Source organism: Puma concolor, chromosome A3 (genome assembly GCF_028749965.1).
Source record: "Puma concolor isolate L17-30 chromosome A3, mPumCon1.1.hap2, whole genome shotgun sequence".
Taxonomy (NCBI): Eukaryota; Metazoa; Chordata; class Mammalia; order Carnivora; family Felidae; genus Puma; species Puma concolor.
The window spans coordinates 19,176,260-19,191,919 of NC_141669.1; the positions used below are offsets into that span (position 1 = coordinate 19,176,260).

Here is a 15,660-nt window from a genome sequence, read left to right on the forward strand (position 1 = left end):
ATACTGGTTTTCACCCAGTGAAAATTCTTTTTTCATTTTTTTAAATGTTTTTATTTATTTTTGAGAGAAAGAGAGGAGAGGGGGAGGGAGAGAGAGAGAGAGAGAGAGAGAGAGAGAGAGAGAGCGCGCGAGCACGCGCACACACAAGCAGGGGAGAGGCAGAGAGAGAGGGAGACACAGAATCTGAAGCAGGCTCCAGGCTCTGATGGGTCAGCACAGATACGAAGGCAGGACTCAAACTCATGAACCTCAAGATCATGACCTGAGCTGGAGTCAGACGCCTAACCAACTAAGCCACCCAGGTGCCCCACAGCGAACATTCTTGAGGTTTTAGTGAACCATGTAGTAACCAGTCATTTACCCTAGTTAGGGAAAGACCACCAGATGGCACTCAATGAAACAAAACAAATTTTGCAATAAAATCCAGGGCTCCTGAGATGATTCTATTAGAAACCAAATCTCACTCCGAGCGCCGTAATCATTGTAGCATCTAATAAAATCAACCTCATTAGGGGTGGCTGAGTTGGTTAAGTGTCTGACTTTGGCTCAGGTCATGATCTCATAGTTCATGGGTTTGAGCCCCATGTTGGGCTGTGTTGACAGCTTAGAGCCTGTAGCCTGCATTGGATTGTTTCCCTCTCTCTCCACCCCTCCCACACTCATGCTCATGCTCTCTCTCTCCCAAAAAAATGAATATTTTTTTAAATTTTAATAAAAAAATTATATAAAATCAGGCTTATTAAATGGATTTGGATTAGAGGAGAGGTACCAAAGAAAAGACTACCAGAGGGGTTGGCTGCTTCCCTTTGGGTCTTCCTCCTTTACCTTCCTGCACATTCACTGAGTAGTTACATAGTAAATAATTTATGAGAAGTTCTCCCAAGGTTAGACATCTATTTTAAGAATTACTAAAGTAGGGGTGCCTGGGTGGCTCATTCACTTAAGCATCTGACTTCAGCTCAGGTCATGATCTCATGGTTTGTGAGTTTGGGCCCTGCGTCAGGCTCACTGCTAACAGCTCAGAGCCTGGAGCCTGCTTAGGAATCATGTCTCCCTCTCTCTCTGCCCCTCCCCCACTCACTCTCTCTCTTACTCTCTCAAAAATAAGTAAAAATATTTTTAAAAAATTAGTAAGTAAAAACCAAATCAGTGCCTTAATCTGGTCTAAAATATGTAGTAGGGTGCCTGGGTGGCACAGTCAGTTAAGTCATGACCTTAGCTCAGGTCATGATCTCACAGTCTGTGAGTTTGAGCCTTGCATCAGGCTCTACACTAATGGCACAGAGCCTACTTGGGATTGTGTTTCTCTTTCTCTCTGCCCCTCCCCAGCTTGTTCTCTCTCTCTCTCAAAATAAATAAACTTAAAAAAAAGATTATAAATAAATAAATGAGAAGAGAAGAGAAGAGAAGAGAAGAGAAGAGAAGAGAAGAGAAGAGAAGAGAAGAGAGAAGAGAAAAGAGAGAATATGTACTGAATATAGGTGTTAGCAAAATACTGGTATAGATAAGAATCCCATTCAAAAAATAACTGTTCAAGGGCACCTCGGTGGCTTAGTTGGCTGAGCATCCGACTTCGGCTCAGATCATGATATTGCAGTTTGTGGATTCAAGTCCCATGTTGGGCTCTGTGCTGACAGCTCAGAGCCTGAAGCCTGCTTCAGATTCTGTGTCTTCCTCTCTCTCTCCATGCCTCCCCCACTCACATTCTGTCTCTCTCTCTCTCTCTCTCAAAAATAAACAAATGTTAGAAAAAAAAATTTTTTAATAAATAAAATAACTGTTCTTGGGGCATCTGGCTGGTTCAGTAACTAGACCATATGACTCTTGTTCCTAAGGTAGTAAGTTCAAGTCCTACGATGGGCATGGAGCCTACTTAAAAAAATAAATAAATAAAAATAACTCCTCTTCCTTTTTTCTACCATGGATGTAACAATAAAAAAATTTACTAACCTGTTTCTTGCTCTCGCCATGCTCTTTGATTTCCTTCTTTCAAAGCGTTCTTCATCAGAAGAAGTTGTGTCACTACTATGAATGGCGTGCTTCTTTCTCCTATTTAAAGAGAGTAAAATCCTTAAAATCACTATACAGCAGCAAATTGTTTTTAAAAACACATTGCATGGAGTGCCTGGGTGGCTCAGTGGGTTACGTGTCCAACTCTGATTTCGCTCATGTCATAATCCCATGGTTCATGAGTTCAAGCCCCACATCAGGATTTGCACTGACAGCGCCAAGCCAGATTGGGATTCTCTTTCCCTCTCTGCCTCTCTCTCCTTCAAAAATAAATAAACTTAAAAAAAAAAAAATCACGTTGTAGAAGGGCACATGGGTGACTCAGCTGGTTAAGTGTCCAACTATTAATTTCAGTCCAGGTCATAATCTCAGTCGTGAAATCAATCCCCTTGTGGGACTCCATGCTAGGCATAGGGCCTGCTTAAAATTCTCTCTCTCCTGGGAATGCAAGCTGGCACAGCCACTCTGGAAAACAGTATGGAAGTTCCTCAGAAAATGAAAAATAGAACTACCCTACGACCCAGCAATTGCTCTACTAGGCATTTATCCACGGGATACAGGTGTGCTGTTTCGAAGGGACACATGCACCCCCATGTTTATAGCAGCACTATCAACAATAGACAAAGTATGGAAAGAGCCCAAAAGTCCATCGATGGATGAATGGATAAAGAAGATGTGGGATATATACACAATGGAGTATTACTCAGCAATCAAAAAGAATGAAATCTTGCCAGTTGCAACTACGTGGATGGAACTGGAGGGTATTATGCTAAGTGAAATTAGTCAGAGAAAGACAAAAATTATATGACTTCATTCATATGAGGACCTTAAGAGACAAAACAGATGAACATAAGGGAAGGGAAACAAAAATAATATAGAAACAGGGAGGGGGACAAAACAGAAGAGACTCATAAATATGGAGAACTGAGGGTTACTGGAGGGGTGGTGGGAGGGGGGGATGGGCTAAATGGGTAAGGGGCACTGAGGAATCTACTCCTGAAATCATTGTTGCACTATATGTTAACTAATTTGGATGTAAATTTTTTAAAAAAATGTTTTAATTAAAAAAATAAAGAATCTCTCTCTCCTTCTCTCCCCACCCCTCCCCCACTAAAATGCACCCACATACACATGTTCTCTGTCTCTCAAAAAATAAAAAAAACACATTGTAGAGACTGTTGGCTATAGAGAGTAAACCTAGGACTGCTGGAGGGGAGATGGGTGGGGAATGGATTAAACGGGTGATGGATAGCAAGGAGGGCACTTGTGATGAACACCAGGTATTATCTGTAAGTGACTCACTACTAATGTCTACTCATGAAACCAATATTACACTGTATGTTAACTAACTAGAATTTAAATAAAAAGTTGAAACAACAAAAAATAATAAACAAATCACATTGTAAGCATCATATCTATAATTAATTAGATCAGTAGATTTACTTATAGAATTACAGTACATTTATTCAGCAAATATTACTAAGATCCTTCAGCTCATCTAGTTTATATCTAATGAAGTATAAACATGCCAACTTCTACAAAGGAAAAAGAAGGAAGGAGTCTACAATTTTTCAAATAGGGTTGTGCAGGAATGGAGTCAAGCAACAAATTTAATTTGCGTCCCTATTAAGGGAATATCTATCAATGATTTAAAAATTACATTAGAATCTCACTGGAAAAGAAAGTTTGGCTTTTTCTCTTATTTTTCTTTTCCCAAATAATCAGAAACAATCCAGACACTAAAGAAAATAATACACTGGCTTACAGAGAGAGAAATTACTTCCCAATTAAGATACATCCTATCTGAATCTTATAAAATGTATAAAGAATTTTTGAAGAAAAAAATGACTTATAATCAGAACCACTATGGAAGAATTAAAAAATGTACCAAGGTAAATTCATTCTCAACAAAATAATATTTAACGAATACTATATCATTAAAATAGTCGATGACATCTCTAAGATACCTAGAAAGATACATATACATATACATGTGCATCTACAAAGAAACAACAAAATAAACCAGACTGACTTCTCATCAGCAACAATACATCAAAGAGGAGATATATATATGTGTCTGTGTGTGGAGACATAGATATAGAGATAGAGATAGAGATAAAGATAGAGATAGAGAGATATAGATATATAGATATAGATATCAGTGAAGAACTTCAAAGGTTTAAGGGAAACGTATTGGATTTAGAGTTGTCTTAATTCACAAAACCATTGGCCAGCTATCAAAATAAAAGGCATTTTAAGATAACAAAGATACAAAATTTACTTTCTACACATTCTTTTAGTAAATTATTGAGATTACATTCCTACAAAATGAAATGATAAAGAAAAAAACACATGGGATCTAGTAAACAATGGGTCCAACTCATGAAAACAGTATTAACTTTTAGCATATTCACTTTGCAGCAGGCCTAGAAAACAATCCCTCTGAAGTGGAACAGGAAGATGACACTAGGGGAGAGGTCATTTGACAAAAAGAATATAAATGTTTTCACATCATCAGAAATTTAGAAAACTGTTAAACTACCTGAATGTTTAAAAAACAAACAAACAAACAAAAAAAAACTCTTGAAATTTTTGAAGACCATCAGGAGATAAATTCAGTGGGTCCTTTTTCCCCACATACACGAATCACTACAAGAAACCCTGCATACATTATGTTCCTGTCAGGCTCTGCAGAAAGTGATACAATCTCCTCCACGCCTATCCCTATCCCGTGAACTCAATGTTCCCCCTCACTGCTCTATTTTCTTCCAAGCACTTGTCACCATCTGACATACTATTTTACATATCCATCAGTTTATCTCATTCAAATGTAAGCTCCAAGAAAACAGGGATTTTTACACTTCTAACTTCTTAACATCCAGTGCTTTGAATGACCCTTGGTGAGTAGAGAAGGCAGCAATATATATCATTGAATGAATGAATAAATTTAATAATACAAGAGTATTTCCCACTGAGTGGCCAGAGTTAGTGAAAAAAGATCCACCAAGAAGGAAATTTAATCCTAGCACCTTACTTAGCTCTACAGTGAAAAACACTGTCATTATTCATAGAAAGGTAAAAACTATTCATTGGTTTTTGACTTTTGAGGATTTCAAGATTTTTGACCTTTCAGGATTAACCTGCAAATTAATCAAGACTTAATAACTGTCACGGAAAAATATAAATGTTATCAGTCCTGATAATATAAAAAGATAGAAGGAGTAGAATGGAAGTAAGTGGATGTTTGTGTCCTAATCTTAAAAGTAAGGAGTGAACTATGTGGAATTTAAGAGAGAAAACAAATAAAGAAAGAAAAAAAGAGATACACCAAAAAACAGACTCTTAACTACAGAGAACAAACTAATGGGTACCAGAGGAAAGGTGGGTGGGGGGATGAGTGAAATGGGTGAAGGGGACTAATAGTACACTTACCTTTACTTTTTAAAGTTTGCTTACGTATTTTGAGAGACAGAAAGAGAGCAAAGCAGGGGTGGGGGGAGTGGGCAGAGAAAGAGAGAGACTGAATCCCAAGCTGGCTCCACACTCTCAGTGCAGAGCCCAACACAGGGCTTGGATCTCACAAACCGAGATCACAACACCTTCTAAAGTCAAGAGTCAGATGCTCAACTGACTGAGCCACCCAGGCACCCTAAAAGTACACTTATCTTGATGAAGACTGCGTCATATAGAGAATTATCGAATCATTACAGTGTACACCTGAAACTAACGAATGTTTACTATACTGTAATTAAAAAATAATAATCTGGGGCGCCTAGGTGGCTCAGTCGCTTAAGTGTCCGACTTCGACTCAGGTCATGATCTCACGGTTTGTGAGTTCAAGCCCCACGTTGGGCTCTGTGCTGACAGCTCAGAGCCTGAAGCCTGTTTCGGATTTTGTGTCTCATTCTCTCTCTGCCCCTACCCCACTTGTGCTCTGTCTCTCTCTCACAAAAATAAATAAATGTAAAAAATAAATAACTAAATAAATAATAATAATATTATTGTCTAATAATTTGGAATTAGGTATATTATCAATATAAATAAAAATGATATGAAGTCATGAAAATGACCTTATAGAATATTTAATGACCAAGTAATGTATTCATCATACATTAAGCAAACAAACTCAGACTACAAAATAGTAGGGAAAAAAAAGTAGGAGTGAAAAGGCACTATTTATAGTTAATAAAACAAAAATAGACATTCAAGTATAATGATTCAAATTTCATGTGACTAAAGAAGAATTAAGATTAGTGCTATCACTATATGAGAATGAGGAAGATCAGAAAACACTGTTTAAAGGTGATGAATCAAGGGCGCCTTGGGTGGCTCAGTCGGTTGAGAGTCCGACTCTTGATTTCAGCTCAAGTCATGATCTCACAGTTCATGGGAAAAGTAGGAATAACTTCACCATAAACTTTCAAGATGTTATCAAGCAATACTACCCATGAAGCCGAACTATAGAGCAAAAATATAAGAACTGAAGACACCATAAGAAAACAGGAGAAGACAAAACTCTAAGCTACTGAAACTTCAAAATACATAGGGAAAACACTCAACAAAGAAATAAAGATAAACTGAATACAACATTAGTTATAAAAAGCTAGAAAATACCTAAAAGGATCTAGAGAATTGAAAACAGCCAACAAAATGTAACAAAAATTTAAAAAGGAAAGCAGAGAAAATGATGGATATAAAAAAGAAAAATTCAACATGGGAATAACTGAAATCTTCAAATAAAAAATCAGAATAATAGGAAAGAGCAAACATTTGAAAATATAATTCAGGAAAACATACTGAAATTAAAAATTTGGTTATTACTCACTTGAAAGGGCAAAATGTGTAACAGACAAAAATGACTCAAGATGATGATCACTTACAAAATACATGCTACTGATCAAGTTATTGGTCTTTTAAGATAAAAAATCCTTGGGTAGCCACCCAAAAGGGCAAACAGACTTATAACGGGAAAAAAAAATTTTTACCCTCAAATTTCAACATAGTTTCAACATAGCGGCATTCAATGTCAATAACACAATAAAATACATTCAAGATACTCAAGACAAGCGTGTATATACAAGCCAAAATATTTATACTGAGCCAAACTGTCCTTCAAGTATGAAGACTACAAACACTTTAGAACATGCAAGAACTTAAGAAATACTGAGACCATGAAGCATAAAAACTGCTACGGCGCAAATCTCAGCTAATGAAGATACGAACAGGAAAATGCAGCAACAAGGATAGGCTGGCTGTAAGCACAATATATTTACCTATAGTTCTAAAACTAAAGCAACAAAATAAGGTGACAGGAGAACATCCATGGCACTGTACAAAAAAAAAAAAAAAAAGGGAGGCAAAGACAAAGATGTCAAATAAGGTAAGTAAGCCAAATACTTCAATTTTAACAGCAAGAAAGTCAGGGTTATCATTAAAACTTACAAATAAAACTTCTCAAAAACGTAGATTTCGAGGATATGGAAAAACAGGACCCCTTGTGTACTGTTGGTGGCAATTCAAACTGGTGCAGCCCCCATGGAAAACAGTATGGAGGTTCCTCGAAAAGCTAAAAATAACACTACCTTATGATCTAGCAATCACCCTACTAAGTATTTACCCAAAGAACACAAGAAAATTAATTCAAAGGGATAAATAGACCCCTATCTTTGTCGCAACATTATTTACAATAGCCAAGATATGGAAAGAGCCCAAATGTCCATCAATTAACAAAGAAGATGTGGTATATATATACATTGGAATATTATTCATCCATAAAAAAACAATGAAATCTTGCCATTTGCAATGACATGGATGAAGCTAGAGAGTATATTGCTAAGTGAAGTCAGTGAGAGACAAATGCCATACGATTTCATTCAAATGTGAAATTTAATAAACAAAACAAACAAGCAAAGGGGAAAAAATAAGAGAGAGAGAGAGAGAGAGAAAAGTAAGAAAAGACTCTTAACTATAGAGAACTGATGGTTATCAGAGGAGAGGTGTTTTAGGGGATGGGTTAAATAGGTGATGGGGATTAAGGAGTGCACTTGCTCTGATGAGCACAAGGTGATGTATGAAGTGTTGAATCACTATATTGTACACCTGAAACTTCTATAACATTGTATGTTAGCTAACTGGAATTAAAATAAAAACTTAAAATTAAAAAAAAGTTTATGTAAGAGGACAATGGTAAACTCTGAAAACAAAGAGTAAAATTGAAAATGGACAGTAGAAAAGATAAGGGAATAGACAGAAACAGACCCTTGCTCAGGGGAAGACGATGTTCAGAATAAGAAACTAATTACTACTAACAAAAAAGATGAGGCCATTATAAAAATTTAAAGTAAAAACCACTATAAAATGCCTTCCTAAATAAAACCAGAATAATTATGTACAAAAATAAATACAAAACACAACAAAAAGAACCACATAGTGAAATTCTATCTGAATTATCAAAAACCTCTCCACAAGGCAAGATCCACTAAAACTAATGGATGAAAAGCAAAAAAGATCTATGCAAAATCTCAAAGAATTTTCCCCAAGATACTTCCCCATTGCTGAATTCTATCAAACATTTAAGGAGGAAAGGCACCTGAGTGGCTCAGTCGGTTGAGCGTACAACTTTGGCTCAGGTCATGATCTCGTGGTTCACGGGTTCAGGCCCTGCATTGGGCTCTGTGCTGACAGCTCAGAGCCTGGAGCCTGCTTCAGATTTTGTGTCTACCTCTGTCTCTGCCCTCCCCCATTCATGCTCTGTCTGTCTGTCTCTCTCTCTCAAAAATAAATAAACATTAAAAAAAATTGGGGGGGGGTGTGCCTGGGTGCTCAGTCAGTTGAGCGTCTGACTTTGGCTCAGGTCATGATCCCACGGTTTCTGAGTTTGAGCCCGCATCGGGCTCTGTGCTGACAGCTCAGAGCCTGGAGCCTGCTTTGGATTCTGTGTCTCCTTCTCTCTCTGCCCCTCCCCCGTTTGTGCTCTGTCTCTCTCTGTCTAAAAAAAAAAAAAAAAAAGAATTTTTTTTTAATTTTTTTTAATTTAAGGAGGAAGTAACGCCAATCTTACACAAACCCTTTCAGAAAGCAAAAGAGAGATATACCTCCTAACTCCATTAATGATACCAGCATAACTAACACCAAAACCCCCAAGGACATTACAAAAAGAGAAAATTACAACCCGACACCTTTCGCAAACAGAAACCAAAAAAAAAAAAAAAAAATCCTGAGAACATTAGCAAATTATATCCAGCAAACAATAAAAGCATATATATCATGACAAAAAAAAAGTTTATCCAGAGAATATAATCAATATAATTCACCACATTAACAATAAAAGAGAAATATTATGACCAATTAGAAGAACACAAATCATTTATCAAAATTCAACCTATTATGTAAAAGCTCACAATAAAACAGGAATTGAGGGAAACTTATTCAATTAGAAAGGAGCATCAAAAACAAAACAAACAAAAAACAACCTTCAACAGTCTAATTACTGGAGAAATAGTGAACGTTTCCCTAAAAATCAAGTACAACACATACCCACTCTTACAACTTCTTTTTACCACTGTACCAAGGATCCTAGCGAAACAATAAGGAAAGAAAACTCATAAAGATTGAAACTGCCTCGATTTGCAGATGATATGTTTATGTAGAAAATATTCAGTAATATACAAAACAACTACTAGAATAACAAAATTTGGCAAGGTCACAGGATACCAAGTTAACAGACAAAACAATTCTGTTTTTAAATCTTAGTAGTAAACAATTAGAAAGTAGTTTTTTTACGCAGTATTTTTTTAATTGTTATTATTTTTGAGAGAGAGAGAGAAAAAGAGAGAGGGGGTCAAGAAAGAGAGGGAGAGAGAGAATCCCAAGCAGGCTCCACACTGTCAGCAAAGAGCCCCACCGCAGGGCTCAAATTAATAAACCATGAGATCATGACCTGAACTGGAATCAAAAGTCAGTTGCTTAACTGACTGAGACACCCAGACACTCCCAGAGTGTTTTTTTTTTTTTTAAGTTTTTATTTATTCATTTAAGTAATCTCTATACCCAACATGGAGCTTGAACTCATAACCCCAAGATCAAGAGTCACATACTCTTCTGGGGCACCTGGGTAGCTCAGTTGGTTGGGCATCCGACTTTGGCTCAGCTCATGATCTCACCATTCAGAGTTTGAGCCCCACATTGGGCTCTGTGCTGACAGCTCAGAGCCTGAAGCCTATTTCAGATTGTGTGTGTGTGTGTGTGTGTGTGTGTGTGTGTGTGCGCGTGTGTCTGTCTGTCTCTCCCGTTTGCATGCATGCTCTCTCTCTCTCAAGAATAAATAAACTTGAAAAAAAAAAAAGTCTCATACTTTTCTGACTGAGCCAGCCTAGAAGGTAGTTTTTAAAAGTAATTCCATTGAATCATTAAACATAAAATACTTAAAAATAAATTTAAGATACAGAAAAAACCTCTACACTATAAACTACAAATCATTGCTAAGAGAAATTTCAAAAGACTTAAATGAAATGATATACCATGTTCATGAATTGGCAGGCTAAATATAATTACAATATTGATTCTCCCCATATTGACCTACAGCTTCACTATAGTCCAAACAAAATCCCAGAAGGCTTTTACTATAGAAACTAACAGGGGGTGCCTAAGGTGGCTCAGTCAGTTAAGCATCCGACTTTGGCTCAGGTCATGATCTCATGGCTCAGCTGGTGAGTTCAAGCCCCGAGTTGGGGTCTCTGCTGTCAGCACAGAGCCCACTTCAGATCCTCTGCCCCTTCTCTCTCTGTCCCTCCCCAACTCATTCTTTCTAAATAAATAAACTTAAAAAAGAAAGAAAGAAACTAAGAGGAGCAGGCACCTGGGTGGCTCAGTCACTTAAGCATTTAGACATCCAACTCTTGGTTTCGGCTCATATCACTTATCTCCTGGTTCATGAGATCGAGCCCCACATCAGGTTCTGTGCTGACAGTGCAGAGCCTGCTTGGGATTCTCTCTCTCCTCTCTCTCTCTGCCCCTCCCCAACTCATGCACAAGCACTCATGCTCTCTCAAAATAAATAAACTTTAAAAAAAAAGAAAAAGAAAATCAGAAAGAAAAAGAAAAAAAAATTAACAGGGAAGCCTGGCTGGCTAAGTCAGAGGAGTGTGTACCTCTTGACCTTGGAGTCATGAGCTTGAGCCCCAAATTGCACATAGAGATTACTTAAAAAAAAAAAAAGAAAAAAGAAAGGAATTAACAAGTTGATTATAACATTTAAATGAAAATGCAAAGGACCTAGGATATACAAAGTAATCTTTAAAAAGACGACTAAAGTTAAAGGACTTACAGTACCTGATTTCAAGATGTACTATAAAGCAAAAGAAATCAAGACAATGTGGTAATGCTTGATAAGTAGAACAAAATCCAGAACCAGACCTACATGTATATAGAAAATATATTTTTGACAGAAGTACCAAGCCAATTCAGTGAGGCATCTTTTTCATCAAAAAGTGATGTTGAGATATTGGATATTCATGTACATAAAAAGAACCACAACTTTTACCTCCTATAATACACAAAGCTAAAACTATAAAACCTCTAGTAAAACACATGGGATAAAAACCTTTGTAATCTTATGGTGGAAGAAAGTTTCAAAAAGCACAAACTATAAAAGAAAAATGGATATTCTGATCTTCATAAAAATTTGAAACCAGTAAGAGATGGACAGTAGATAGTGGGAGTCAGGTTTCTCAATGTCTGAAAGTTACAAGATAAAGGAGATCAGGTTAGAACAAACACTTTGATACTGGATTAGAGTAGCCAACTTCAGTACAAACTAATCTTTAGCTTAACATAGATACAGATGGATACAGAAACAATTATAAATGTGCCTGCACCCATAGGTGAGTGTATATACATACACTATACTAGCTATCTGAGAGGCCTTGTACCAACAAACATACACAGTGTCTAGATCTTGGCTTCTAAATATTATTCCCCAATAAAAGGAAACAGGGCTCCTTAGTGAGATGGCTTATCCTAGAGCTGGGGCATGGAATATACACAATGAGCCTAGCACATGTTGTAATGACAGGAAATAAAGAAGTACTCAAAAAACAAAAGAAGGGAGGCATGTAAACTGGACAGAGGAGACAACCTGAAAAGGCTTCCAACGGCTAAAGCAGGTACAATTTGAATAACAAAATAACGCAGGATTGCATTATAACCCAAAGCATAAAATAAATATGCATGCATCCATACTGATATAAATGATCGAACAAATATTTTTTAATTGGAGGATGCCAATGTCTTACAAAAGAATTTCAAGTAATATAGGTAGATACTCCCCCCTCTAGGAGATGGAGCTTTAATTCTCAAACCACTACCTTTCCTTGAAGGTGTGTTAGACTTAGTGGCTCTTTACGTAAAGAACAGACTATGGAAATGGAAAAATCATACCTTTACAGTGGAGAAATGTGGCAAGCATGACTGTAACCAAGTGATAAAGGTTAACTTTACATTATCAGTGATGTCATATGGATACGCTTCCCCTTGATGTGATACAAGATGGACTGTTTTCTACCTTTCCAAAAATCCCCAACCACAGTCTAATAAAGAGGAAAACATGATTAGACAACTTGGCGGGACATTCCACAAGATACAGAGACAGGATTCCTCAAGATTATCAAGATCATGAAAAACAAGGAAAGGAAGACAGAAAAACTGTCACAGACCAGAGACTATGGAGACATTAACACTAAATGCAATATGGTACCCTGAATTCAATTCTGCAGCAGAAAAAGAACATTAATGGGGCACCTGGGTGGATCAGTTGGTTAAGAATCCGACTCTTGATTTCAGCTCAGGTCATGACCTCACAGTTCGTAGGGTAAAGCCTCATATTGGGCTCTGCACTGTCGGCACAGAGCCTGCTTGGGATTCTCTCTCTGCCCCTTTCCTGCTTGCGCGTGCTCACGCACTCTCTCTCAAAATAAACATTTAATAAATTTAAAGAAAGGAAAGAAAAAGAACATTATTAAAATCCAAATAAATTTGGAGGTTGGCAAGTAGTCATGTACCAATGTCAGTTCTTAGTTTTAACAAACATGCCACAACATGTTAACAACGACAAAAATTGGGTAAGTGGTATAAGGGAACCTCTATATTACCTTCACAACTTTTCTGCAAAGCTAAAATTGTTCCAGAATTAAAAATTCATTTAAAAAACATTTTAAACATTTGCCCTTTAAAACACATCATTATGAGAACAGATGTCAAGTCAAAGGACAAAGGAAACACTCGCAAAACATATATGTAACAAAACATTTATGTCTAGAATATATTTTAAAAACTCTTGAAACTTGGGGCACCTGGGTGGCTTAGTCAGTTAAGCATCCGACTTGGGCTTAAGTCCTGATCTCGCGGTTCCCGAGTTCAAGCCCCATGTCGTGCTCTGTGCTGACAGCTCGGAGCCTGGAGCCTGCTTCTTATTCTGTGTCTCCCTCTCTCTCTCTGCCCTTCCCCCATTCATGTTCTGTCTCTCTCTCAAAAATAAATAAACATTAAAATAAATAAATAAATAAGTAATAAAAACACTTCAAACTCAGTAAGAAGGCAAACAACTTGATTTTAAGATGGCAAAAGATCTAAACACCAACTTTACAAAGAAGATATAAAAATGGCCAATAAGTAAATAAAATGATGCTTAACATGGTTAAACCCTCAGGAACAGTGAAGTAAAAACTAAAATGAGATACTAGTATATATTATCAGAATGGCTACAATTGGGGCATCTGGTTGGGGCTGAACTGGTTGAGCGACCAACTCTTGGTTTCAGTTCAAGCCATAATCTCATAGTTTGTGGCTTCAAGCGCTCTCAGGGCAGAGATCAGGATTCTCTCTCTCCCTCTCTCTCTCTACTCCTCTCCCATTCGCTCTCTCTCCCAAAACAGATAAATAGACTTAAAAAAATGGTTAAAACTACACCAAGTGTTGACGAGGATATGAAGCAAATGGAACTCAAACATACTGCTAGTGAAACTGTAAAATGGTTACAAAAATTTTGAAGATTGGTAATTTCTTAAAAAGTTAAACATCACCTATCATTAAGACCTACGCATTCCACTCATAGCTATTTACCCAAGAGAATTAAAACCTATATCCACACAAAGATTTACACACAAATATTCACAGCTGCCTTATGCACAATAGTCAAAAACAAGAAAAACCCAAATTTCCATCAAGAAATGACACATTTGGTATGTCTATACAATGAATACTCCTCAGCAATAAAAAGGAATAATCTGCTGACATACATAACAACATGGATGAATCTCAAAAATCATTATGCTGAGTGAAGGCAGAAGAGTACATACTATATAACAAAACTCTAGAAAATGGAAACAAATATACAGTAACAAAAAGAAGATCAGTGCTTGCCTAGGGTCCGACTGAAAAAGGACATAAAACTTTTGAGGACAATGTAAATGTTCTACATCCTGACTGCAACAGTGAAATCACAACAATACACATCTGTCAAAACTTATCTAATTAAATACCTTAAATTGGCCGGGAGGCAGGCAGGTAGGTGGCTCAGTCGATTGAATGTCTGACTCCTGATTTCCGCCCAGGTGGTCATGGTCTCAAGGTGCATGAGTTTGAGCCCTGCCCTGGGCTCTGAGTGAACAGCGCAGGGCCTGCTTGGGAGCTTCTCTCCCTCTCTCTCTGCCTCTCCCTTTCTCTCTCCCTCTCTCTCAGAAATAAACTTTATATTTATTCTTTATTTTTGAGAGAGAGAGAGAGAGAGAGAGAGCACGCACAAGCGAGGAGGGGCAGAGAGAGAAGGAGACAGAATCTGAAGCAGGCTCCAGGCTCTGAGCTGTAGGCACGGAGCACGATGCGGGGCTTGAACTCACAGATGGTGAGGTCATGCCCTGAGCTGAAGTCAGACGCTCAACCAACTGAATCACCCAGTGCCCCCAAAGAATAAACTTAAAAAAAAAAATTTTTTTTGTTTTAAATACTTTAAATGGGTACAGTTTATATAAATTATGCCTCAATGAAGTTGATTAAAGAAACACAATAGGAGCCTAACAAGACAGGACTACAAAATGTATGTAGTATTCTAGACAGAATCCTCGAATAGAAAAAGGACATTGCATAACAACTAAGAAAATATGAATAAAGTATGGACTTTAGTACATAATGTTATATCACTATTAGTTCAATAATTACAACAAATACACCATACTAGTGATAAGTGTTAATGATAAGGGAAACTGGGTATAGACTATATGGAAACTCACTGTACTAGCTTCAAAATTTTTCTGTCAATCTAAACCTATTCTACAATAAAAAGTTCACTTTTTTAAAAACAGCAAAGGCAAACAAGATTTGTGCATTTCTTTGCGTGTAAATTTTACCTAAAAGAAAAAAAAAACCTAAACACTGAACTTTAGTTACTTGATATACATGCTGAAGAATTTAAGAGAAGTATACTGATGTCTGCAACATACTTAGAAATGCATCTAAAAACTGAGATGGATTGGGAGACTGAGTGGCTCAGTTAACTTCAGTTGACTCAACAGTTGAAGTCAACTTCAGTTCGGGTCATGATCTCAGAGTTCATGGGTTCAAGGCCCACATTTGACTCCATGCTGACAGCTCAGAGCC

General features: G+C 37.2%; 1 protein-coding gene across 5 annotated transcripts in view; it reads right to left on the minus strand.

Annotated features, from left to right (window-relative positions):
- ATAD2B (ATPase family AAA domain containing 2B) overlaps positions 1-15,660 on the minus strand; it is a 166,930-nt gene that overhangs the window by 108,168 nt on the left and 43,102 nt on the right. For all 5 annotated transcript variants that reach the window (XM_086700107.1, XM_086700106.1, XM_086700105.1 and 2 more), the window contains one exon: positions 1,951-2,049. In XM_086700107.1, the coding sequence (XP_086556233.1) occupies positions 1,951-2,049 (99 nt within the window). The remainder of the gene's footprint in view (positions 1-1,950; positions 2,050-15,660) is intronic.